Consider the following 27,919-nt stretch of genomic DNA (forward strand, 5'->3'; position numbering starts at 1 on the left):
GCAGTGTGATTCTCCTTATCATATATGTCATGCTGATAAGGCAGTTCTCCATACCAGATTTGGTTTTCTTCCTAAGGTTGTTTCTGTGGAACCTGTCCTGTGAAACTGCTGTATGGTCTTGCCCACCGTGCTGCAGTTCAGTTTCAGGGTCTTGGTAATCTTATAGCCTAGGCCAACTTTAAGCAGAGCAACAATTCTTTTTTTCAAAGAGTTCTGTGCCATGTTGAACTTCCAGTGACCAGTATGAGAGAGTGTGAGAGAAATAACACCAAATTTAACACACCTGCTCCCCATTCATAACTGAGACCTTGTAACACTAACTAGTCACATGACACAGGGGAGAGAAAATGGCTAATTGGGCCCAATTTGTACATTTACACTTAAGGGTGTACTCACTTTTGCTACCAACGGCTTTGACATTGATGGCTGTGTGTTGAATTATTTTGAGGGGACAGCAAATTTACACTGTTATACAGGCTGTACACTCAATACTTTACATTGTAGCAAAGTATCATTTCTTCAATGTTGTCACATGAAAAAATATAATAAAATATTTACAAAAATGTGAGGGGTGTACTCACTTTTGTGATATAGATATAGTAAGCCATCTGAAAATCCGGACCCGGTGTATATCCACTTGGATCGTCAGAAAAAAGAAGCAAGAACTGGAGAATACATCCAAACACCTTTACTGTGTATAAGCAGATCACATAATGTTTCGGCCCCTCACCGAGGAGTTAGTCACATGTACAAACATTTCAGTCTTTTTCGTCTTGCAGACAAGACTGTCCTTTCTACCAAATTGGGATTCTTCCTGCAGTGGTTTTGGAACGCAATTTCATTCGATTTTGCCGCTCTTTCTTTGGGTTCTCTCTCCACTTGGATGTAGTTCGTGCTCTAGAAATTTATTGTCAGACTACCAAGTTTTCCGTAATTCTTCTGCCCTTTTTGTAGTCTTTGCTAGCAGACGCAGGATCTGACAGCTTTGTCCTCTACTCTTTCCTTTTGATTGAGAAGTATCATTCAGTTGACTTATGAGACAGCTGGGCAACAGCCTCATGAGAGGATTACAGCTCTTTCTTCTCTGGCTTTTTTCGACGAGGCTTCTGTGGAGATAATTTGCAAGGTGGCAACTTGGTCCTCGTTACATACTTTTACCAAGTTCTACAGATTGATGTTTTTTGCCTCAGCTGAGGCTTCCTTTGAGAGAAGTGTTTTTCAAGTGGTGTGCCTCAGTTTAGGTCCAACTGCCTTATTTCTCCTTCCCTTTCCATTCTGTGTTCTCTTGCTTGGGTATTTGTTCCCACTAGTAATTAGAATGGATTTGTGGACTCCATGCCATTGGAAAGAAAATAAAATGTATGCTTACCTGATAAATTATTTTCTTTACCCACCCTTGTTTAAATAGGACGGCTTAATTGGTTTGTTTTTTTCTAAACTTCAGGCACCTCTATACCCTTGGTATCACCTTCTCTTTCCGTATTCTCTCGACTGAATGACTGTGGGTTATGGGAAGTGGGAGGGATACTTATAGCTTTTGCTGGGGTGTTCTTTGCCTCCTCCTGGTGGCCAGGAGTTGAATTCCCATTAGCAATTAGAATGGATTTGTGGACTCTCCATGCCAGGAAAGAAAAAAAAATTATCAGGTAAGCATAAATTTGGTTTCCATGCTTCATTATCACAATTTTCTCAGATTAAAATCACCAATTAAGGGTGTGTCTAAGTGGCGGCCATGACAAGTTGCAATATCAGAAGCTCTGGGCAGAGCTGGATAATTCTCAAATTATTGCCAGATAAACACAGTATCCTTGGATGACAAGATCATTTATAAACTGTACTATACTCTGCTGAGCTGTCTAGTACCAAAAATTACTGAAAATATGATTCCCGAGTACTAATCTGGACTGTCGAGGCCTCCGGTAGCAGCCTACCTACGAGACCTAAGATGCGCAAAGCATTAACTAGACAAATAACAAATACAGACAAATCTACTTAAAAGGGATATAATACTCATATGCTAAATAACTTGAAACTGATGCAGTATAACTGTAAAAAGCTGACAGGAAAATATCACCTGAGCATCTCTATGTAAAAAAGGAAGATATTTTACCTCACAATCTCCTCAGCTCAGCAGAGTAAGTTCTGTGTAAAAAGTTATACTCAGCTGTTCCCAGTTGCAGGTAAAAAAAAAAAAAAAAAAAAAAAAATGAAGAAATGAACAGCAGCCAATCAGCATCAGCAGTGCTGAGGTCATGAACTCTTTTACTGTGATCTCATGAGATTTCACTTAACTCTCATGAGATTTCATAGTAAGCTGAATAGGGAAATAATATGAGAGTGCACGAGGCTCATCCCCTAAGATGTCCCAGAAAATGCTGCTTAGAAATCCTTTACAATGGGAGGTGGCTAATGAGGAACTTTTGAGGTAAAATATCTTTCTTTTTTACATAGAGATGTTCAGGAGATATTTTCTAGCTTTTTACAGCTATACTGCATCACTTTCAAGTGTTTAAACATTTGGGTAGTATGGCCCTTTAATGTTCTTTAAAGGGATATTACCAGCCAAAATATTAAACGTTTATTCAAATTCATTCTTTTTGTTTCATTAATTAAAATTTTATTATCTTGATATTGGAATACAAGCTTTTTAAAGTTGATAGTCACTGTGCAAGAGTCTTATAAACTAAATTTAGGGCTAGATTGCAAGTCGATCAATACATTTTTATTTTCAAATATTTATTTCAATAACAAACTTATATTTTCTATTAAATTTGTGTATATGAGTAATATTTAAATACGTTTTACATGTGTTTTGTGAAACTTATTACCCTAACACTTTACTTCAGGTAGAATATCTACATCAGCGCCAACTGTCACCTGTAGGCCCGGGAAAGGTGAATCCTAGCTATCACCAATAGAGAGTAGCAACAGAGAATGGGATTCCCAGGCGCCAACTGACGGAGGCTAGGTGTATGTATCGAAAAGGTTAAAGATTAAATTTATTACTACATAAAATAAAAATGAAAAAAACAGTACAATTTCTAAAACATATTACAATGCGATATCATGGATCCACGACTATCAGTTATACAGTGTAGTGGTGGGTCTAATCAACCCTATGTAAACAATGGCTTAAACAATAAATACAATATAAAATAGCAATGAATTAGTTGGGTTCAGTCACTTCTGCAAGAGCAGGTATAATTCATATATTGTGTATTAGCAGAGTGTCCACGGAGTGGACGTCACTAATACACGGAGGCTAATTTGGCGTATTATTGTTAATATATCTAATTTATTTTTTAGAATATCTATATCAATGACTTACTATCATCATATAGTAGCCTAAATGTAATAGGAATCTCATTAAAGAGAGTAATTCACAAAAAAACTCAGCAGCGAAACCGGAAGTACTGAAGATATCAGACATCCGGTCATCTATAGGAGACTGCTATAAAAGACCATCAGTGAATACGAGTAACCAGTCTTGATAAAGGCCTAGGAGGGCCAAAACACGTAGACCTGCACTGGTAAGCCTGATTCCATTGAAGTAAACATTTCTAAACTTGCTACATATTGTGTTTTATTTTTTCTTTACAGGAATACATTTTTTCATCATTATTTCTTCCATCATGGTTTTCCCCGCTCTGTAAGTGAACGCCTCACTAGGAGACAAGGTCTCATCACTTCCTAACATTTGGACATGTTCAATTGGAGCTTTTTTGTTCACCTACATATTGTATCACATTAATTTTGGGTACAGATTTTCATCAATTGACATTTAACAGATTTTTCTTTCTTCGATTTTTCCTTTTTTGCATTTTTTCACATTTAATAACACTTTTTTATCAAGATATTTTTTACACTGGGTACCATCCCCTTTTGTTTTTAATTTTTCACAATTTTCCACAATCCAGCTGATTTATCTTCACATTTCTTACTTTTGGATTATCATTTGGGACACATTGTTTTGGACACACAATTTTAAATCCTGTTTGGATTTTTTACTCCATCACGATTTATTTGAAGCAACCACTGTCTTTTGTTGGACACTTAACTAGGACACTGCTCCGTGGACACTCTGCTAATACACAATATATGAATTCTACCTGCTCTTGCAGAAGTGACTGAACCCAACTAATTCATTGCTATTTTATATTGTATTTATTGTTTAAGCCATTGTTTACATAGGGTTGATTAGACCCACCACTACACTGTATAACTGATAGTCGTGGATCCATGATATCACTTTACTTCAGGTCTCAGCTTGCACTTAATCTCCTAGTGGTATTTTTCCCTCAAGCACATATGAGCGATGTTTAGTACGGTCACAATATCCATTGAAAGCATAGGGAGCGTTAAAGAGATGTTTAATGCAGTAAACCTTTTCTGGTAAATATGGGCTTGATAAAGTGATACCAGTTTTTTTAGTATCTGTTCTATACCAGTGTTTCTCAACTCCAGACCTCAAGTACCCTTAACAGGCAAGATTTTCATGATATCTTTACTAGAGCACAGGTGAAATAATCCACTGAAAGGCAAAAAGCAGGTTAGTAACCATGTTTACTGATCAGCTGATTATTTCACCTGTGCTCTAGTTCAGATGATATGAAAATCTAGCATGTTAGGGGTACTTGAGGAGTGGAATTGAGAAACTCTGATCTAGACTAAAGAGCAAAAAATGATCATTGAGCTTAAGAGGATCCACTTGCATACACTTCTACTCCTTATCTACTAGTACCACCTTACATTTCTCATTCCTCTCAGTGCCCCCTCAGTAATCCACCTGCCCTCCAGGAGGCAGTACCACCCACTTTAGGAATCACTAATTTAGAGAGAGAACATTCATCCGAGCCAAAAAAAAATAATTGTCCTCTTAATAAAAGGTAGGTCTATGTTGAGTTTTACTATGGAAAGACAAGGGCTAGTCAGACAAACAAACATAAATTAAGTAAATTTGATAAAATTACCTGAGGAGCTGTCATCTAAACTGGCAATAGATAACAGCTTTTCATTAGCTAAAAAGCTTGCAACACTGATGCTGAAGTCATCATTCAACAAATCTTGACTTTGCCTCCTCATATCCTTGTATAACTTTGGCACATCATTAATCTAGAAAACAAAATGGAGCTCAGTAATGGGCACATCAATTTCAAAGAGAGCCTCAAAATGATTATCAATTTAAAAAAAAAAAAGTCTGATAAAACCAAAAATAAAAATTTTTAAAATTTAACTGACTGTTTATAGTCAGACTGAAAGAAAAAGAAACAATAATGCCTTGGATGGGAGGTATGCATCCATAAAGACTAAATAATATATGCCATTGTCCTTCTGTACAAAGAACTATATCTTAATACAAAATATGTTAATATGTATAATTGAACCTAGAATAAATTAAAAATAGTCCAGAATGTCTGGGATAAAACTAGTTTGAGAAGATAATTGATTTCCGTTCTTCCTGCACAAACTACAAAGAACCAATTGATAAGAGAAATAGTATCCTTAACGACCTGGCACGTCCACTGGGGTTTGAAGCGCTGGAAGCAATAGTGATCGCTTCCAGGGTATTGTAGTGATGCCTCAATATTGAGGCATCACTGCAATAGCCTTTTTTAACAACCAATGCAGAGGGGGCCAATCTGTGGCCCTCCCTGCATCGGCCATTGATGGTGCCGATCGTTGGTGGGTGGGAGCAGCCCATCAATGTTTGGAACCCGTTTCTGTGCACACCGATGTGTGCGTGTTCACTCGGGACTGCAGCGGGGTGGACGTGGGGGGATGCGCGCCACATTTACATAAAAAAAAATGATGAAGGATGTGAAGGAGGGAGAGTGAGGGGGAACTAATAAATATTGGCCAAGGGATCTGGGGGGGGGGCAGCTACACTACAGAAAATACTGTATTTTTTCATATAATTGTTTTTTAATATAAAAAATATTTTTTTTAGCAAACTCAAATTTTGAGCAAAAGATGGCAGCAAGTAGGTAGAGAGGGAAGGGTTAGAAAGCTGTATGGGGGGATCCAACAAAAATGCTTTTTATTTTTAGTACTGGCAGACTTTCTGCCAGTACTTAAGGTGGCGGGACAATTGTGGGTTTGGGGAGGGAAGAGAGCTGTTTGGGAGGCATCAGGGGGTGGGATGTGTCAGGTGGGAGGTTGATCTCTACACTAAAAGCTAAAAATTAGCCCTATAAGCTCCCTACAAGCTACCTAATTAACCCCTTCACTACTGGGCATAATACAAGTGTAGTACGCAGCGGCATTTAGCGGCCTTCTAATTACCAAAAAGCAACGCCAAAGCCATACATGTCTGTCATTTCTGAACAAAGGGATTCCCAGAGTATTTACAACCATTTGTGCCATGATTGCACTAACTGTTTGTAAATAATTTCAGTGAGAAACCTAAAATTGTGAAAAAGTTAGAGATTTTTTTTTTTATTTGATCGCATTTGGCAGTGAAATGGTGGCATGAAATATACCAAAATGGGCCTAGATCAATACTTTGGGTTGTCTACTAAAACAAAAAGTAAATTTATGCTTACCTGATAAATTGATTTCTTCTATGATACGACTAGTCCACGGATTCATCCTTTACTTGTGGGATATTATCCTCCTAACAGGAAGTGGCAAAGAGCACCACAGCAGAGCTGTCTATATAGCCCCTCCCTTGACTCCACCCCCCAGTCATTCGACCGAAGGTATAGGAAGAAAAAGGAGAAACTAAAAGGTGCAGAGGTGACTGAAGTTTTAAATAAAAAAAATATAATCTGTGTTAAAATGACAGGGCGGGCCGTGGACTCGTATCATAGAAGAACTCAATTTATCAGGTAAGCATAAATTTACTTTTCTTCTATAAGATTCGAGTCCAAGGATTCATCCTTTACTTGTGGGATACAATATCAAAGCTACAGGACACGGATGAACGGGAGGGACAAGACAGATGCCTAAACAGAAGGCACCAATGCTTGAAGAACTTTTATCCCAAAAATAGCCTCCGAAGAAGCAAAAGTATCAAATTTGTAAAATTTGGAAAAGGTATGAAGAGAAGACCAAGTCACAGCCTTACAAATCTGTTCAACAGAAGCATCATTTTTAAAAGCCCATGTGGAAGCAACCGCTCTAGTAGAGTGAGCTGTAATTCATTTAGGAGGCTGCTGTCCAGCAGACTCGTATGCCAAACGGATGATGCTTTTCAGCCAAAAAGAAAGAGAAGTAGCCGTAGCTTTTTGACCTCTACGCTTTCCAGAATAGACAACAAACAGAGAAGATGTTTGATGGAAATCTTTGGTCGCTTGCAAGTAAAACTTCAAAGCACAAACCACGTCCAAGTTGTGCAACAGACGCTCCTTCTTAGAGGAAGGATTAGGACACAGAGAAGGAACAACAATTTCCTGATTAATATTCTTATTAGTAACAACCTTAGGAAGGAATCCAGGTTTGGTACGCAAAACCACCTTAGTAGAATGGAAAACAAGATAAGGCGAGTCGCATTGCAATGCAGATAGTTCAGAAACTCTTCGAGCCGCAGAGATCGCAACTAAAAACAGAACTTTCCAAGATAGAAGCTTAATATCTATGGAATGCATAGGTTCAAACGGAACCCCTTGAAGAACTAAATTCAAACTCCATGGCGGAGCAACAGGTTTAAACACAGGCTTAATTCTAACCAAAGCCTGACAAAATGACTGAACGTCTGGAACATCTGACAGACGCTTGTGCAGTAAAATTGACAAAGCAGATATCTGTCCCTTTAAGGAACTAGCTGATAACCCTTTCTCCAATCCTTCTTGGAGAAAGGACAAAATCCTAGGAATCCTGATCTTACTCCATGAGTAGCCTTCGGATTCACACCAATAAAGATATTTACGCCATCTTATGGAAAATTTTCCTAGTGACAGGCTTTCGAGCCTGAATCAAGGAATCTATGACCGACTCAGAGAATCCCCGCTTAGATAAAATCAAGCGTTCAATCTCCAGGCAGTCAGCGGCAAAGAAACTAGATTTGGATGCTGGAACGGACCTTGAATGAGAAGGTCCTGTCTCAATGGCAGTGTCCACGGTGGTAGAGATGACATTTCCACCAGGTCTGCATACCAAGTCCTGCGTGGTCACGCAGGTGCTATCAAAATCACTGAAGCCCTCTCCTGTTTGATTCTGGCAATCAGACGTGGAAGGAGAGGAAATGGTGGAAACACATAAGCCAGGTTGAACGACCAAGGTACTGCTAGAGCGTCTATCAGTACTGCTTGGGGAACCCTTGATCTCGACCCGTAACAAGGAAGTTTGGCATTCTGACGAGATGCCATCAGATCCAATTCTGGTGTGCCCCATTGATGAATCAATAGTGCAAACACCTCAGGATGAAGCTCCCACTCCCCCGGATGAAAAGTCTGACAACTTAGAAAATCCGCTTCCCAGTTTTCCACTCCTGGGATATAGATTGCTGATAGATGGCAAGAGTGAGTATGCCCATCGAATTATTTTGGAAACCTCTATCATCGCTACAAAACTCTTTGTTCCCCCCAGATGATTGATATATGCTACAGTTGTGATATTGTCCGACTGGAATCTTATGAATCTGGCCGAAGCCAGCTGAGGCCACGCCTGAAGCGCGTTGAATATCGCTCTCAGTTCTAGAATATTTATTCGAAGGAGAGCCTCCTCCTGAGTCCACACACCCGGAGCTTTCAGGGAATTCCAGACTGCACCCCAGCCCGATAGGCTGGCATCCGTCGTCACTATGACCCATGCTGGCCTGCGGAAACGCATTCCCTGGGACAGATGATCCTTTGACAACCACCAAAGAAGAGTCTCTGGTCTCTTGATCCAGATTTATCTGAGGAGATACATTTGCATAATCCCCATTCCACTGTCTGAGCATGCATAGTTGCAGTGGTCTGAGATGCAAGCAAGCAAACGGAACTATGTCCATTGCCGCTACCATTAGTCCAATTACCTCCATACACTGAGCCACTGACGGTCGAGGAATGGAATGAAGTGCTCGGCAGGTGGTTAAGATCTTTGATTTTCTGACCTCCGTCAGAAAAATATTCATGTTTACCGAATCTATCAGAGTTCCCAGGAATGGAACTCTTGTGAGAGGGATAAGTGAACTCTTTTTTTTTTTTACGTTCACCTTCCACCCGTGAGATCTTAGAAAAGCCAACACGATATCCGTGTGAGATTTGGCTAGTTGGTAAGTTGACGCCTGAATTAAGATATCGTCCAGATAAGGCGCCACTGCTATGCCCCGCGGCCTTAGAACCGCCAAAAGGGACCCTAGCACTTTTGTGAAAATTCTGGGAGCTTTGGCCAACCCGAAGGGAAGAGCCACAAACTGGAAATGCTTGTCCAGGAAGGCAAACCTGAGGAACTGGTGATGATCTTTGTGGATAGGAATGTGAAGATACGCATCCTTCAAATCCACGGTGGTCATATATTGACCCTCCTGGATCATTGGTAAAATAGTCCGAATGGTCTCCATCTTGAAGGATGGGACTCTGAGGAATTTGTTTAGGATCTTGAGATCTAAAATCGGTCTGAAGGTTCCCTCTTTTTTGGGGAACCACGAACAGATTGGAGTAAAACCCTTGCTCCTGTTCTGCTTTTGGAACTGGGCATATTACACCCATAGTATATAGGTCTTCTACACAGTGAAAGATGAAATCTCCCCCTGGGAGGAGAATCTTTGAAGTCTAGAAGATACCCCTGGGTCACGATTTCTAAAGCCCAGGAGTCCTGAACATCTCTTGCCCAAGCCTGGGCAAAGAGAGAAAGTCTGCCCCCTACTAGATCCGGTCCCGGATCGGAGGCTGCCACTTCATGCTGTCTTGGTGGCAGCAGCGGGCTTCTTGGCCTGTTTACCCTTATTCCAGGTCTGGTTAGGTCTCCAGACCGACTTGACTTAAGCAAAATACCCCTCCTGCTTTGCGGCAGGGGAGGAGGTAGGGGGACCACCTTTGAAGTTTCGAAAGGAACGAAAATTATTTTGTTTGATCCTCATCTTATTTGTCTTATCCTGAGGAAGGGCATGGCCTTTTCCACCAGTGATGTCGGAAATTATCTCTTTCAGTTCAGGCCCGAATAGGGTCTTACCCTTGAAAGGAATAGCTAAAAGTTTAGATTTTGATGACACATCAGCAGACCAGGACTTAAGCCATAATGCTCTACGAGCTAAATTGGCAAAACCTGAATTCTTTGCCGCTAATTTAGCCAGTTGAAAAGCAGCATCTGTAAAGAAAGAATTAGCTAGCTTGAGAGCCCTAATTCTATCCAGAATATCATCTAATGGGGTCTCAACCTTAAGAGCCTCGACCAAAAAGCAGCTGCAGTAGTTACAGGAACAATGCACGCTATAGGTTGCAGAAGAAAACCCGGATGAATAAATATTTTCTTTAGAAGACCCTCTAATTTTTTATCCATAGGATCTTTGAAAGCACAATTGTCCTCAATAGGTATAGTTGTACGCTTAGTCAGGGTAGAAATAGCTCCCTCCACCTTAGGGACCGTCTGCCACGAATTCCGAATGGTGTCAGATATGGGAAACATTTTCTTAAAAGTAGGAGGGGGAGAGAACGGAATACCTGGTCTATCACACTCCTTAGTAACAATGTCTGAAATTCTCTTAGGGACCAGAAAAACATTAGTGTAAGTAGGAACCTCTAGATATCTATCCATTTTACACAATTTCTCTGGTGGGATGACAATAGGGTCACAATCATCCAGAGTCGCTAAAACCTCCCTGAGCAACAAGCGGAGGTGTTCAAGCTTAAACTTAAAAGCCATCATATCTGAGTCTGTTTGAGGGAACATCTTTCCTGAATCAGAAAGCTCTCCCTCAGACAGCAATTCCCTCACCCCCAACTCAGAACATTGTGAGGGTACATCGGAGATGGCTAATAAAGCGTCAGAGGGCTCAGTATTTACTCTCACACCGGACCTACTGCGCTTCCCCTGCAACCCAGGCAGTTTAGATAAAACCTCTGTGAGGGTAATAGACATAACTGCGGCCATATCTTGCAGGGTGAAAGAATTAGACGCACTAGTACTTGGCGTCGCTTGTGCGGGCGTTAAAGGTTGTGACACTTGGGAAAAATTAGATGGCTTAACCTGATTCTCTTCTGACTGAGAATCATCCTGCGACATATTTTAGCTGATAAAAGTATGTTCTTTGCAATTTAAGGCCCTTTCAGTGCATGAGGGACACATTTTAAGTGGGTGTTACACAATGGCTTCTAAACACATGGAACATTGGCTTTCCTCAATGTCAGACATGTTAAACAGGCTAGTAATGACCACAAACAGGCTTGAAAACACTTTATTTAGTGAAAAAATAACAATCTGAAGAAAAAAAAAAAAACGGTACTGCGCCTTTAAGAGAAAAAAAGCATACGATTTTTTCAAAACTGCTTTAAAACAAAAAATCGTTCCAATTTTATGATAGAAGCATACTAACTATGCAGCTAAGTTTGCCCCACAAGGAAAGGAACACTTAACCCTTACCAGAAAAAACGGATAATTAGAAAACGTTTATATCAATAAAAAACACCCCCTGCACCTGGCCACAGCTCTGCTGTGGCGCCTACCTGCCCTCAGGGGTCTGTAAAACCGGGTTAAACCTTAGATTTGGCCCAATACAGCTCACAAAGGCCCACCGGAGTTGGAGCTTGCTGCTTGCCTGATAAAACAACTGCGCAACTGAGGTGCGAAAATAGGCCCATCTCACTCAGCCAAAATGAACCGCACCAGAGCGGTCTAAAAACTAGCCATGTGGGTTCATAAACCCAAAAAGAAAGCCATGTGTACCCTCTCATAAGCATGAAAAACGTCTCACATAAAAACGTTATCAGCACTCCCAGTTATGTAAACGTTTGCCCACAAACATTCAAACCTCAGTGTCAACCATTTTTTCTTAGCCCATATATGCAAGCTCAGTAATACCCCTCTATATATTTTAGGATTACTGCTTACCCTTTTCCTCATGGGGATACTGTCAGCCAATTCTGAAATACCACAGTCTCTCCAGAAAAAAATGACTGAACATACCTCACTGCTTATAGCATGAAAAACGTTCTTCACACTGAAGTTTAAGTACTCCTCAGCCATTCTGTGGGAACTGCTCTGGATCTTAGTGACAACTGCTAAGATCATCAGCCTCCAGGCAGTAGTCTTCATCCCATCTGCTGCCTGAGGGAAAAATAGTACACACCTGTACCATTTAAAATAAAAAAACTCTTGCTTGAAGAAAATAAAAACTAACATTTTATCACCTTTTTCACTTTACCCTTCCTAGTACTTAGAGTAGGCAAAGAGAATGACTGGGGGGGTTGAGTCAATAGAGGAGAGATATAGATAGATAGATAGATAGATAGATAGATAGATAGATAGATAGATATACACACACAGCTCTGCTGTGGTGCTCTTTGCCACTTCCTGTTAGCAGGAGGATAATATTCCACAAGTAAAGGATGAATCCGTGCATTCGTCGTATCTTATAGAAGAAATATATGCATGTTAAGGGTTATTCAGGGATTCCTGACAGATATCAGTATTCAAATCTAACTATTGCTAATTTTGAAAAAAAAAATGGTTTGGAAATAGCAAAGTGCTACTTGTAATTATTTATAACTTGCAAAAAAAGCAGAGAACATGTAAACATTGAGTATTTCTAAACTCAGGACAAAAACATAGACATCTACAACCACCAAAAAACACCCATGCTAAATAGTTTCTAACAGATTTTGGGGGTCAAAGTTAGAAAAAGTGTGTTTTTTTCCATTTGTTACATCATATTATATAAAAAAATTTATAGTAAATTATAAAATATGATGAATATAATGGTATCTTTAGAAAGTCAATTTAATGGCGAGAAAAACGGTATATAATGTGTGGGTACAGTAAATGAGTAAGAGGAAAATTACAGATTAACACAAACACCGCAGAAATGTAAAAATAGCCCTGGTCCCAAACGGTCAGAAAATTGAAAAGTGCTCTGAGTCACTAAAGGGTTAAAGAGCTATTCCAGTTCAAAGCTAGTACCACTTTTTTTTTTTAAATAAGTTTAAGCATTGAAATATACCTTTTAAAACTGTAAGTTCCCTCAGGTTATTAACCTAAAAGAATAAAAATGTCGTAAGGAACTTACCTTGGCATCTTGATGTTCAACAGACAAGTCACTTGCAAAAGCAGGGAAATCAGCTGTTATAATTAAAGAGAAAAGTAAAATAAAATGTCTAATTTTAAATTTAAAAAAAAAAATTTATGAGTCCACGGATCATCTAATTACTATTGGGAATATCACTCCTGCCCAGCAGGAGGCGGCAAAGAGCACCACAGCAAAGGTGTTAAATACCACCTCCCTTCCCTCCAACCCCAGTCATTCAACCGAAGCAAAGGAGAGAAAGGAAGTAACAAGGTGCAGAGGTGTCTGAAGTTTATAACAAAAAAAAACCTGTCCTAAAACAGGGCGGGCCATGTACTCGTGTCAAGAAAGAAAGAAATTTATCAGGTAAGCATAAATTGTGTTTTCTTTCTAATGACAAGATGAGTCCACGGATCATCTAATTACTAATGGGAATCAATACCCAAGCTAGAGGACACAGATGATAAGGGAGGGACAAGACAGGGAACCTAAACGGAAGGCACCACTGCTTGAAGAACCCTTTCTCCCAAAGGAAGCCTCTGCTGAGGCAAAAAAATCAAATTTATACAATTTAGAAAAAAGTGTGAAGAGAGGACCAAGTTGCAGCCTTGCAAATATGTTCCACAGAAGCTTCATTTTTGCATGCCCAGGAAGAGGAAACAGCCTTCTTAGAATAAGCTGTAACTCTCCCAGGAGGCTGATGTCCAGCAGAATCATAGGCCAAGCAAATGATACTTTTCAGTCACCAAGAAAGAGAAGTAGCCTTAGCTTTCTGTCCTTTACGATTCTAGAGAAAAACACAAACAGAGCAGAAGACTGACTAAAATCTTTAGTCGCCTGCAAATAGAGTTTCAATGCACACACCACGTCTAGATTGTGCAGCAGATGTTCCTTTTGAGAAGGGGGGGTTAGGACACAAGGACGGAACAACAATCTACTGATTAATGTTCCAATCTGAAATCACATTAGGGAGAAACCCTAACTTAGTACGCAAAACTACCTTATCCAAATTAAAAATAAGATAAGAAGACACACTGTAATGCCGAAAGCTCTGAAACTCTACGAGCAGTTGAAAAAGCAACAAGAAACAAAACCTTCCAAGATAATAACCTAATATCTAAGGAATGCATTGGCTCAAACTGAGCCTGTTGAAGAACTTTAAGTATTAGATTAAGACTCTAAGGAGGAGTAACCGGTTTAAACACAGGCCTGATTCTGACCAAGGCCTAACAGAACAATTGCACATCTGGTACATCCACCAGACGTTTATGTAACAAAATAGATGAGGCAGAAATTTGACCCTTTAGGGAAATTGCCGATAAACCCTTCTACAAACCCTCTTGGAGAAGAGACAAAATTCTAGGAATCCGAACTCTACTCCAAGAGTAGCCTTAGGATTCACACCAATGCAGATATTTACGCCATCTTATTGTAAATCTTTCTAGTCACAGGCTTACGCGCCTGAAACATGGTCTTAATGACCGACAATGAAAATACACGCTTAAATAAAATTAATCGTTCAATCTCCAAACAGACAGCTGCAGAGGAACTAAATTTAGATGAAGGAAGGGCCCTTGAAGTAGGTGGTCCATTCTCAACAGAAACCTCCAAGGTGGAAGAGATGAAATCTCCACCAGGTCTGCATAGCACCTACGTGGCCTCTCAGGATCAGGTATGAGAATCACCGACACTCTTTCTTGTTTGACTCGAGCAATGACTCGCAGGAGTAAAGCGAACGGGGGAAATAGGTATGAGAGGCTGAAATCCAAGGTACCGCCAGAGCGTCTATCAGAGACGCCTGAGGATCCCTTGACCTGTACCTCGGAAGCTTGGCATTCTACCGAGATGCCATGAGATCCAACTCCAGCTGTCCCAATTTGAGAAACAAGCTGGAGAACACTTCCGGATGGAGTTCCCACTCCCCCGGGTGAAAGGTCTGTCTGCTCAGAATCGGTCTCCCAGTTGTTTGACATGCAGCAGTTGTGGGATACCGCCCACTGAATTATCTTGGCTATCTCTGCCATGACCAAGGAACTCCGAGTTCCCTCTTGATAGTTGATGTAAGCCACTGAAGTTATGTTGTCCGACTGGAACCTGATAAACCTGGCTGATGCTAACTGAGGCCAGGCCCGAAGAGCATTGAAGATTGCTCTCAGCTCCAGAATGTTTATGGGTAAAACAGACTCCGACTGAGTCCATGTCCCCTGAGCCTTTAGAGAGCCCCAGACTGCTCCCCTCCCAGTAGGCTGGCATCCGTCATCACAATCACCCAGGTGCGTCTGCGAAAGCAGTTTCCATGGGAGAGGTTCCTGAGACAACCACCAAAGAAGAGAATCCCTTGTCTCCTGCTCCAGAAGTATTCGTGGAGATAGATCTGCATAATCTCCGTTCCACTGCCTGAGCATGCATAACTGCAGAGGTCTGAGGTGGAAAACGGGTTAACTGGATGATGTCCATGACTGCTACTATCAGACCGATTACCTCCATGCATCTTGCCACTGATGGCCGAGGAGAGGACTGAAGCGCTAGACAGGAATCAAAATTCTTGATTTCCTGACTTCTGTCAGAAAAAATCATCATTGATAAGGAATTTATTATGGTTCCCAAGAAAATTACCCTACCATCCGGGAGATAGCAGGAAAGGTAAAATTTCCGAGTGGGTTCTTGCTTGTTGAAAGGATGGCGCCTGAACCAGAATGTCGTCTAGATAAGGCGCCACTGCAATGCCCCAAAATTGGAGCACCGCCAACAGGGATCCCAGAACCTTCGAAAAAATTCTGGGAGCTGTGGCAAGGCCGAATGGAAGAGCCACAAACTGGAGTATTTGTCTAGAAATGCAAACCTAAAAAACTTGTGATGGTCCCTTGTTGTCATAAATTCACCCTCTTGAACTAAGGGAAGAATGGAACGAATAGCTTCCATCTTGAAAGTACTCTGAGGAATTTGTTTACACTTTTGAGATCTAAAATTGGTCTGAAGGTTCCCTCTTATTTGGGAACCACGAACAGATTGGAGTTGAACCCCAGATCATGTGCATTGGGATGGGAACTATCACTCCCAGGTCGGAAAGATTCTGAACACAGTTTAAGAATGCCTCTCTCTTTATCTGGACTACAGATAATCTTGAAAGCAGAAACCTGCCCCTGGGAGTAAGGTCTTGAACTCTAGTTTGTATCCCTGCGACATTATGTCCACCGCCCAGGGATCCTGAACATCCCGAACCCAAGCTAAGAAGGAAAGTCTGCCCCCTACAAAATACGGTCCTGGATCGGGGGCAGACCCCTTCAAGCTGCTTTTAAGTCAATAGCATGCTTCTTGAATTGTTTTCCCTTGTTCCAAGACTGGTTGGGCCTCCAGGAAGGCTTGGACTGTTGCTGCTTGGAAGAATGAGAGGAAGGCTTACCTTGAAGTTTTGAAAGGAACAAAAATTACTCTGACATCCCTTCTGTTTATTCCTCTTATCCTGAGGGAGGAAATGACCCTTTTCTCCCGTAATGTCAGAAATTATTACCGTCAAAGCCGGCCCAAACAAGGTCCTTATCTTGTAAGGGATCTCCAAAAGCTTAGACTTAGATGACACATCTGCAGACCAAGATTTTAACCATAAAGCTCTGCGGGCCAGTAGAGGAAAACCGGAAATCTTTGCTCCCAGTTTAATAATCTGTAGGGAAGCATACGTAATAAAGGAAGTGGCCAACTTAAGGGCCTTGATCCTATCCAGGATCTCTTTTGAAGGGAGTGTCTGTTCGAATAGAATCAGACAACGCATCAAACCAGCATGCTGCTGCACTAGTGACAGTAGCAATACACACTGCAGGTTGCCATTGTAAACCATGGTGCACATACATTTAATCAAGTAACCCCTCTTTCGTGGCCATAGGATACTTCAAGGAACAACTATCTTCTAAGGGAATAGTGGACCTCTTAGCTAGCATGGAAATTGCCCCTTCCACCTTGGGTAACGTCCTGCTATAGGAAACATCTTCTTAAATATAGGGGGATGGAGAAAAAGGGATACCCGATCTCTCCCATTCTCTAGAAATAATCTCTGTAGCTCTATTTGGTACAGGAAAAAAACCTCCACCATGGAAGGTATACTAAAATACTTGTTTAGTTTACAAGACTTCTTAGGATTGACTAAGACAATAGTGTCGGCGTCGTTTAGGGTAGCTAAAACTCCTTAATTAGTAAACGGAGCTGCCTAGCTTAAATCTGAAGGATACAACTTAAGCATCAGAGGAAGGAATTACACTGTCTGAATCTGAGATCTTACCCTCAGGTGCTACCGAAATGTCCTCTTCTTTAAACTTAAAGGGACAGTCAACACCAGAATTTTTGTTGTTTTCAAAGATAGATAATCCCTTTATTACCATTTCCCCAGTTTTGCATAACCAACACGGTTATATTAATACACTTTTCACCTATGTAATTACCTTGTATCTAAGCCTCTGCAAACTGCCCCCTTATTTCAGTTCTTTTGACAGACTTGCATTTAAGCCACTCAGTGCTCACTCCTAGGTAACTTCACGTGAGTTAGCTCAATGTTATCTATATGAAACACGTGAACGCCCTCTAATGGTGAAAAACTGTAAAAATGCTTTCAGATTAGAGGCGGCCTTCAAAGTCTAAGAAATTAGCATATGAACCTCCTAGGTTTAGCTTTCAACTAAGAATAACAAGAGAACAAAGCAAAATTGGTGATAAAAGTAAAATCGGAAAGTTGTTTAAAATTACATGTCCTATTTGAATCATGAAAGTTTGTTTTGGACTTGACTGTCCCTTTAAGAGAGGGAACGTTCGGAATAGATAGTCGTGACAGAAACCATACACACTGATTCTTTACATTTCCTCTTGAGCTTTACCAGTAGCAAGGGAATTGGGAGGAAAAGCATGGCACTGTATTATTTAATAAAAATTTGCGACACCTGAGGAGAAAAACTGCAGCATATTTTGAACATTGTCAAAAGACTCCTGGACAGCATCAGTACTAGACAATATTGGCTCAAAAAGTTTATCCCTAAAATTTAGTGTTCTCTCAACATATGAGGAACAGAAAGGATTGGCAGACTATACTAGCATTTAAACAAAGGATATCTGTAATCTATAACAGTCTTGATCCCTCTTAACAGAAATAAAAATATATAAAATTTTACTAAAATTTTAAACAGGAAAAAAAAACGTTAGTTTCTTTAAATTTTAAAAAGTAACTGCTTTATTTTTGATGAACTGTAAAAACGTAACTGCTTTATTTTTGAACAGTAAAAACGTAACTGCTTTATTTTTGAACAGTAAAAACGTAACTGCTTTATTTTTGAACAGTAAAAACGTAATTGCTTTATTTTTTAATGTAATGCAAAATAACGATTCAACACACTTCAAACAGCTTCTACACCTCAGCTTTAGCTCTGCTGAGTTGTCAACCTTGCTGGATTACCGGAGATAATGTGTATTAATTCTACCACCACACAAGCCCCGCCCATCGAGGGCATGTCAAAAATAATGTGTAGCTCCGTAATAAAAAACTGACAGAGTATCACCAACATTGAGCCTATTCTCCTCAAGTCCCCAGTGCCTGCAAATGCTGCCTTATATAATCACCTTAAGACATTAGGATTAATGTATCAAACATCCCATTCCAGGGAAATAATAAAATGCCATATTCTTTCCTTAATGAATAAAGTGCCCAAACTTTTTCTGAGTCCATTTCTTTTACTAGTCCCTGAAAAAATAAAGTCAGCACTTACCTCATAAATCTGCCAGGCAGCAAGGCAGCTCACTAGGTTTAAGAGGTCTTCTCCCTCACATGGACCTGTGGAAAAAGAGATAAAGACCGAGTAATCTTACTCAGGATTTTAGAATTAGGGCAGCATAAACTACATGGGAGGCGCAGTGAGAATTATGTCCCACAAGTTCCCATTGCTCTAAAGCCACCACTGCTCTACTGGAGAGACTGATATGGACTACGGCTACACCCTAGGACAAAGCAGCACAATCTTGCACTACATAAAAAAATAATAAAATCTTGCTTGAAGAATCTTTTGCTAACACCTAACTTTACCACTTCCTTGCTCTAACGTAGGCAAAGAGAATGACTGGGGTTGGAGGGAAGGGAGGTGATATTTAACAGTTTTGCTGTGGTGCTCTTTACCGCTTCCTGCTGGGCAGGAGTGATATTCCCCAATAGTAATTAGATGATCCGTGGACTTGTGTCATTAGAAAGAAATAAACACAAATATACAAGAGCAAACAAATTACATATTCAAAAATGAGCAATAAAAAAGGCAAAAACCTTAAGCAACATTTTCATAAAGAATTGTAAAAATATATTTAATATATCTCAGAGTTTCTATGATGCTTTTGTAAATGTATTTCAATTTAGTTTCATTTTAAAATAGTGTATTTTCCATAACATTATCAGTAATAAAGATAGACATTTGAATTGAAAAGGGTTAAGAAAAAAAGATTAATCCTGATCAACAGAGAGCGAGACTGGATATATAAAATGAATTACAACAATATCCTTGTAAAAGCAAAATGTAGTATGGCGAAACATAAGTCAAATTGGATAGTTTTGGGAAACTACGTCACTAGGAGGGTTGGGACTTCTTAGGAACCGTTTGCCTGCATACTAGAGATGCGGGCAGTGCTGTTATGGACTTTCCTTTTGTACTCAAGTGATTGTTTATTGTTCCCTTTTAATAAATGTTTTTAAAACGGTATCAAGGTTTCGTTCCTTCCTACGAGGAGGACTTGAATTTGGGCTATCATACTGAGGAGCTAAGTTCTGGATACTGTGAGTACGTTCATTTCAATCCTAGCTGTTAACTGACAAGCCTTCACTATTGCATCTCTCTCTTCCTTTGGAGGTTTGGGCAGTATCATTAAGAAGAAAAGATTCTTAGACTTTATGTGCATTGATATCTTTTTGTGTGTGCACATTAAAGATTTATATTTTTGTATTATTTTGTATCCTACATACACAAAACTGAGCAAACCTTTACAAATTCCACTCATGCTAGACATTTCTAGCACGTGTGTTTAGTAAAAATACTCAACCTGTATCTGGAATAATTCCCAGGAACTGAACTTGACTTGGTATTACAGAGCCTTGGAAAGACTGGTCTGCAAAATAAAATCTGAAACTTCAGAATCAGTAAAGTGAAGAAACTACAATTATCTGGATAAATAAGAGATTAAAATAATCCCGCTTTAGAACGGTGGTCATAAACTAACCAGGTTCTTGGCAATTAGGCTGACCAGATCTTTTGATAAAAATCCCCACTCGATGAGTGACTGGGAACAGGAGAGACTGCCAGTACAGCTTCAAAAGACCTCCTATTCACTGGTAATCCTGAGAAGGAAAGTTTCCTTAAAAATGTATCCAATTTTTTTTCCCTTTCCGTATTCAGAGCATGGAATTTTAAAAACTTTGTTATTTACTTCTATTAACAAATTTTTAGGGCTGCAACATTTAATCGACTAAGTCGATAATGAAAATGGTTGTCAACGATTTTCATTATCGATTAGTTGATCTATCGATAATGAGCAGAAGCAGAAGAAATAGCAACCAAGAACAAAACTTTCCAAGATAACAACTTAATATCTATGGAATGTAAAGGTTCAAACGGAACCCCTTGGAGAACTGAAAGAACTAGATTTAAACTCCAGGGAGGAGTCAAAGGTCTGTAAACAGGCTTGATCCTAACCAAAGCCTGAACAAATGCTTGAACATCTGGCACAGCTGCCAGTCGTTTGTGTAGTAAGACAGATAAAGCAGAAATCTGTCCCTTTAGAGAACTCGCTGATAATCCTTTATCCAAACCTTCTTGTAGAAAAGAAAGGATGTTAGGAATTTTGATCTTATTCCATGGGAATCCCTTGGATTCACACCAGCAGATATATCTTTTCCATATTTTATGGTAAATCTTTCTAGTTACCGGTTTTATGGCTTGAACCAGAGTATCTATCACAGAATCTGAAAACCCACACTTTGATAGAATCAAGCGTTCAATTTCCAAGCCGTCAGCTGGAGGGAGACCAGATTTGGATGTTCGAATGGACCCTGAACAAGAAGGTCCTGTCTCAAAGGTAGCTTCCATGGTGGAACCGATGACATATTCACCAGGTCTGCATACCAAGTCCTGCATGGCCACGCAGGAGCTATCAAGATCAGCGAGGCCCTCTCCTGCTTGATCCTGGCTACCAGCCTGGGAATGAGAGGAAACGGTGGAAACACATAAGCTAGGTTGAAGGACCAAAGCGCTACTAGTGCATCCACTAGAGTCGCCTTGGGATCCCTGGATCTGGACCCGTAGCAAGGAACCTTGAAGTTCTGACGAGACGCCATCAGATCCATGTCTGGAATGCCCCATAATTGAGTTAATTGGGAAAGATCTCCGGGTGAAGTTCCCACTCCCCCGGATGGAATGTCTGACGACTCAGATAATCCGCTTCCCAGTTTTCCACTCCTGGGATGTGGATCGCAGATAGGTGGCAGGAGTGATTCTCTGCCCATTCTATTATTTTGGTCACTTCTCTCATCGCCAGGGAACTCCTTATTCCCCCCTGATGATTGATATAAGCAACAGTCGTCATGTTGTCTGATTGGAATCTTATGAATCTGGCCTTTGCTATGAGGCCAAGCCTTGAAAGCACTGAATATCGCTCTCAGTTCCAGAATGTTTATCGGGAGGAGAGACTCTTCCTGAGACCAAAGTCCCTGAGCTTTCAGGGATTCCCAGACCGCTCCCCAGCCCACTAGACTGGCGTCGGTCGTGACGATGACCCACTCTGGTCTGCGGAAGCTCATTCCCTGGGACAGGTGGTCCAGGGTTAGCCACCAACGGAGTGAGTCTCTGGTCTTCTGATCTACTTGAATCACTGGAGACAAGTCTGTATAGTCCCCATTCCACTGTTTCAGCATGCACAGTTGTAATGGTCTTAGATGAATTCGCGCAAAAGGAACTATGTCCATTGCTGCAACCATCAACCCTACTACTTCCATGCACTGAGCTACGGAAGGACGAGGAATAGAATGAAGAACTTGACAAGCATTTAGAAGTTTTGACTTTCTGACTTCTGTCAGGAAAATCCTCATTTCTAAAGAATCTATTATTGTTCCCAAGAAGGGAACTTTTTTCTATGTTCACCTTCCATCCGTGAGATCTGAGAAAGGCCAGAACGATGTCTGTGTGAGCCTTTGCCTTTAAAAGAGACGACGCTTGTATTAGAATGTCGTCCAAGTACGGTACTACTACAATGCCCCTTGGTCTCAGAACCGCTAGAAGGGACCCGAGTACCTTTGTGAAAATCCTTGGAGCAGTGGCTAACCCGAATGGGAGAGCCACAAACTGGTAATGTTTGTCTAGAAAGGCGAACCTTAGGAACTGATGATGTTCTTTGTGGATAGGAATATGAAGATACGCATCCTTTAGATCCACGGTAGTCATAAATTGACCTTCCTGGATTGTAGGTAGAATCGTTCGAATGGTTTCCATTTTGAACGATGGTACTCTGAGAAATTTGTTTAGGATCTTTAAATCCAGAATTGGTCTGAAAGTTCCCTCTTTCTTGGGAACTACAAACAGATTTGAGTAAAATCCCATTCCTTGTTCCGCCGATGGAACTGGGTGTATCACTCCCATCTTTAACAGGTTTTCTACACAATGTAAGAATGCCTGTCTCTTTATTTGGTTTGAGGATAAGTGAGACATATGGAACCTTCCCCTTGAGGGTAGTTCCTTGAATTCCAGAAGATAACCCTGAGAAACTATTTCTAGTGTCCAGGGATCCTGAACATCTCTTGCCCAAGCCTGAGCAAAGAGAGAGAGTCTGCCCCCTACTAGATCCGGTCCCGGATCGGGGGCTACTCCTTCATGCTGTTTTGTTAGCAGCAGCAGGCTTCTTGGCCTGCTTACCCTTGTTCCAGCCTTGCATCGGTTTCCAGGCTGGTTTGGTTTGTGAAGCATTACCCTCTTGCTTAGAGGATGCAGAATTAGAGGCTATTCTTGGCTTTGAAAGGTCTATCTTGTGGAAGGGCGTGGCCCTTTCCCCCAGTGATGTCTGAGATAATCTCTTTCAATTCTGGCCCAAAGAGAGTTTTACCCTTGAAGGGAATATTAAGCAATTTTGTCTTGGATGATACATCCGCTGACCAAGACTTTAGCCAAAGCGCTCTGCGCGCCACAATTGCAAACCCTGAATTTTTCGCCACTAATCTAGCTAATTGCAAAGCGGCATCTAAAATAAAAGAATAAGCCAACTTGAGTGTGTGAACTCTGTCCATAACCTCCTCATACGGAGTCTCTCTACTGAGCGACTTTTCTAGTTCCTTGAACCAGAACCACGCTGCTGTAGTGACAGGAACAATGCACGAAATGGGTTGCAGGAGGTAACCTTGCTGTACAAAAATCTTTTTAAGCAAACCCTCCAATTTTTTATCCATAGGATCTTTGAAAGCACAATTATCCTCGATAGGGATAGTAGTGCGCTTGTTTAGAGTAGAAACTGCCCCCTCGACCTTAGGGACTGTCTGCCATAAGTCCTTTCTGGGGTCGACCATAGGAAATAATTTCTTAAATATAGGAGGGGGGGACAAAAAGGTATGCCGGGCTTCTCCCACTCCTTATTCACTATGTCCGCCACCCGCTTGGGTATAGGAAAAGCGTCAGGGTGCACCGGAACCTCTAGGAACTTGTCCATCTTGCATAATTTTTCTGGAATGACCAGGTTGTCACAATCATCCAGAGTAGATAACACCTCCTTAAGCAGTGCGCGGAGATGCTCTAATTTAAATTTAAATGTCACAACATCAGGTTCAGCCTGTTGAGAAATTTTTCCTGAATCTGAAATTTCCCCATCTGACAAAACCTCCCTCATGGCCCCTTCAGATTGGTGTGAGGGTATGACAGAGCAATTATCATCAGCGCCCTCCTGCTCTTCAGTGTTTAAAATCGCGCTCTCTCTGATATGCAGGCATTTTGGATAAAATATTTGCTATGGAGTTATCCATTAATGCCGTCAATTGCTGCATAGTAACAAGCATTGGCGCGATAGAAGTACTAGGGGCCTCCTGCGTGGGCAAAACTGGTGTAGACACAGAAGGAGATGATGTAGAACTATGTCTACTCCCTTCATCTGATGAATCATCTTGGGCAACTTTACTATCTGTGGCAGTACTGTCCTTACTTTGTTTGGACGCTATGGCACAATTATCACACAATTTTGAAGGGGGAGACACATTGATCTTCATACATATAGAACATAGCTTATCTGAAGGTTCAGACATGTTAAACAGGCTTAAACTTGTCAATAAAGTACAAAAACGTTACTGTCTCTTTAAATTTTAAACAGTGCACACTTTATTACTGAATATGTGAAAAAGTATGAAGGAATTGTTCAAAATTTACCAAATTTTCACCACAGTGTCTTAAAGCATTCAAAGTATTGCACACCAATTTTCAGAGCTTTAACCCTTAAAATAAGTTTTAACCCCTCTACAGTCCCAGCTACAGCCTTTGCTGCGACTCTACCAAACCCAGGGGGGGAATACGATACCAAAAGAAGCCTTCTAGGAACTTTTCAAACTACTTTCAGGTCCTCACACATGCATCTGCATGTCTTGCTCTCAAAAGTAACTGCGCAGTAATGGCGCGAAAATGAGGCTCAGCCTACAACTGGGAAGGCCCTTCCTGACTGAAAAGGTGTCTAACACAGTGCCTGACGTTAAAAAACGTTCCCCAAGTTTATAAGTGTGAATAACAAGCATAAACATGAATAAAATGCCCAAATAAAGCAATCGATTTTGCCCATAAAAGTGTCTACCAGTTTTATAGCCCATAATAAGCCCTTTATTCTGTTTGAGACTAAGAAAATGGCTTACCGGTCCCCATGAGGGGAAATGACAGCCTTCCAGCATTACACAGTCTTGTTAGAAATATGGCTAGTCATACCTTAAGCAGAAGAGTCTGCTAACTGTTTCCCCCAACTGAAGTTACTTCATCTCAACAGTCCTATGTGGAAACAGCAAACTATTTTAGTTACTGTCTGCTAAAATCATCTTCCTCTTAAAACAGAACTCTTCATCTTTTTCTGTTCAGAGTAAATAGTACATACCAGCACTATTTTAAAATAAACTCTTGATAGTAGAATAAAAAAACTACAACTAAACACCACATACTCTTAACCATCTCCGTGGAGATGTTGCCTGTGCAACGGCAAAGAGAATGACTGGGGTGGGCGGAGCCTAGGAGGGACTATATGGCCAGCTTTGCTGGGACTCTTTGCCATTTCCTGTTGGGGAAGAGATATTCCCACAAGTAAGGATGACGCCGTGGACCGGACACACCAATGTTGGAGAAAAGGAGATTCACAAGAGAGTCAATAATTCAGAAACTCTTCTAGCAGAAGAGATGGCCAAAAGGAACAACACTTTCCAAGAAAGTAGTTTAATGTCCAAAGAATGCATAGGCTCAAATGGAGGAGCCTGTAAAGCCTTCAAAACCAAATTAAGACTCCAAGGAGGAGAGATTGATTTAATGACAGGCTTGATATGAACCAAAGCCTGAACAAAACAGTGAATATCAGAAAGCTTAGCAATCTTTCTGTGAAATAAAACAGAAAGAGCAGAGATGTGTCCTTTCAAGGAACTTGCAGACAAACCCATAACAAAACCATCCTGAAGAAACTGTAAAATTCTAGGAATTCTAAAGGAATGCCAAGAGAATTTATGAGAAGAACACCATGAAATGTAAGTCTTCCAAACTCGATAATAAATCTTTCTAGAAACAGATTTAGGAGCCTGCAACATAGTATTAATCACAGAATCAGAGAAACCTCTATGACTATGCACTAAGCGTTCAATTTCCATAACTTCAAATTTAATGATTTGAGATCCTGATGGAAAAACGGACCTTGAGACCGGAGGTCCGGCCTTAATGGAAGTGGCCAAGGTTGACAACTGGACATCCGAACAAGATCTGCATATCAAAACCTGTGAGGCCATGCTGGAGCCATCAGCAACACAAATGATTGCTCCATGATGATTTTGGAGATCACTCTTGGCAGAAGAACTAAAGGCAGGAAAATATAAGCAGGTTGATAACACCAAGGAAGTGTCAACGCATCCAATGCTTCCGCCTGAGGATCCCTGGACCTAGACGGGTACCTGGGAAGTTTGTTTAGATGAGAAGCCATCGGATCTATTTCTGGAAGACCCCACATCTGAACAACCTGAGAAAACACATCTGGATGGGAGGGACCACTCTCCCGGATGTAAAGTCTGACGGCTGAGATAATTTGTTTCCCAATTGTCTATACCTGGGATATGAACTGCAGAAATTAGACAGGAGCTGGATTCCGCCCAAGCAAGTATCCAACATACTTCTTTCATAGCTTGGGGACTGAGTGCATGACTAAGAACCTATGTGGTTTGAAAAGTTGCATTTTTATGCTTTTGTATTAACATAATAAAATTACTATTTTGATGGTGCGGCTGCCTCTTGGACTTTATAACCACCCAGATGATTGACATATGCCTTGTGCTGTCAGAGATCCCCAAACAGCTCCCCAACCTGAATGACTCGCATCTCTTGTGATCACAGTCCAGGTTGGATGAACGAAAGAGGCCCCTAGAATTATACGATGGTGATCTAACCACCAAGTCAGAGATAGTCTAACATTGGGATTTAAGGATATTAATTGTGATATCCTTGTATAATCCCTGCACCATTGGTTCAGCATACAAAACTGGAGAGGTCTCATATGAAAATGAGCAAAGGGGATCGCGCCCGATGCTGCAGTCCTGAGACCTAAAACTTCCATGCACATAGCTACTGAAGGGAATGACTGAGACTGAAGGTTCCGACAGGCTGCAACCAATTTCAAACGTCTCTTGTCTGTTAGAGACAGAGTCATGGACACTGAATCTATCTGGAAACATAAAAAGGTGACCCTTGTCTGAGGAATCAAAAAACTTTTTGGTAAATTGATCCTCCAACCATGTTTTCGAAGAAACAACACTTGTTGATTTGTGTGAGATTCGGCAGAATGTAAAGACAAGATATCGTCTAAATAAGGACACACCGCAATACCCCGCTCTCTGATTACAGAAGGTAGGGCACGAGAACATTTGAAAAGATTATTGGAGCTGTAGCTAGGCCAAAAGAGCGACAAATTGGTAATGCTTGTCTAGAAAAGAGAATCTCAGAAACTGATAATGATCTGGATGAATCGGAAGATGAAGATATGCATCCTGTAAGTCTATTGTGGACATAAAATGCCCTTGCTGAACAAAAGGCAGAATAGTCCTTATAGTCACCATTTTAAAAGTTGGCACTCTTACATATTGATTCAAAATCTTTAGATCCAGAACTGGTCTGAATGAATTTTCTTTCTTTTGGACAATGAATAGATTTGAATAAAACCCCAGGCCCTGTTCCTGAAACGGAACTGGCATAACTACAACTTAAAACTCCAGGTCTGAAACACACTTCAGGAAAGCATGAGCCTTTACTGGATTTGCTGGGATGCGTGAGAGAAAATATCTTCTCACAGGAGGTCTTACTCTCAGAATCCATTAATTTTGGACAGAATTTGTCCAAATATCCTTGAAAAATCTTAATCTGCCCCCTACCAGCTGAGCTGGAATGAGGGCCGCACCTTCATGCGGACTTGGGGGCTGGCTTTGGTCTCTTAAATGGCTTGGATTTATTCCAATTTGAGGAAGGCTTCCAATTGGTAACACATTCCATGGGGGAAGGATTAGGTTTCTGTTTCTTA

The 27,919-nt window shown here is 40.8% G+C and overlaps 1 protein-coding gene across 1 annotated transcript in view; it reads right to left on the reverse strand.

Annotated features, from left to right (window-relative positions):
* CEP192 (centrosomal protein 192) overlaps positions 1 to 27,919 on the reverse strand; it is a 1,162,204-nt gene that overhangs the window by 1,078,738 nt on the left and 55,547 nt on the right. Inside the window, exons 5-6 of the mRNA XM_053715857.1 lie at positions 13,145 to 13,197; positions 4,971 to 5,112 (exon numbers count right to left, since the gene is read on the reverse strand). Coding sequence (XP_053571832.1) covers positions 4,971 to 5,112; positions 13,145 to 13,197 — 195 coding nt within the window. The remainder of the gene's footprint in view (positions 1 to 4,970; positions 5,113 to 13,144; positions 13,198 to 27,919) is intronic.

The sequence above is a fragment of the Bombina bombina genome, chromosome 5, assembly GCF_027579735.1.
Source record: "Bombina bombina isolate aBomBom1 chromosome 5, aBomBom1.pri, whole genome shotgun sequence".
In the NCBI taxonomy this organism is placed as follows: domain Eukaryota; kingdom Metazoa; phylum Chordata; class Amphibia; order Anura; family Bombinatoridae; genus Bombina; species Bombina bombina.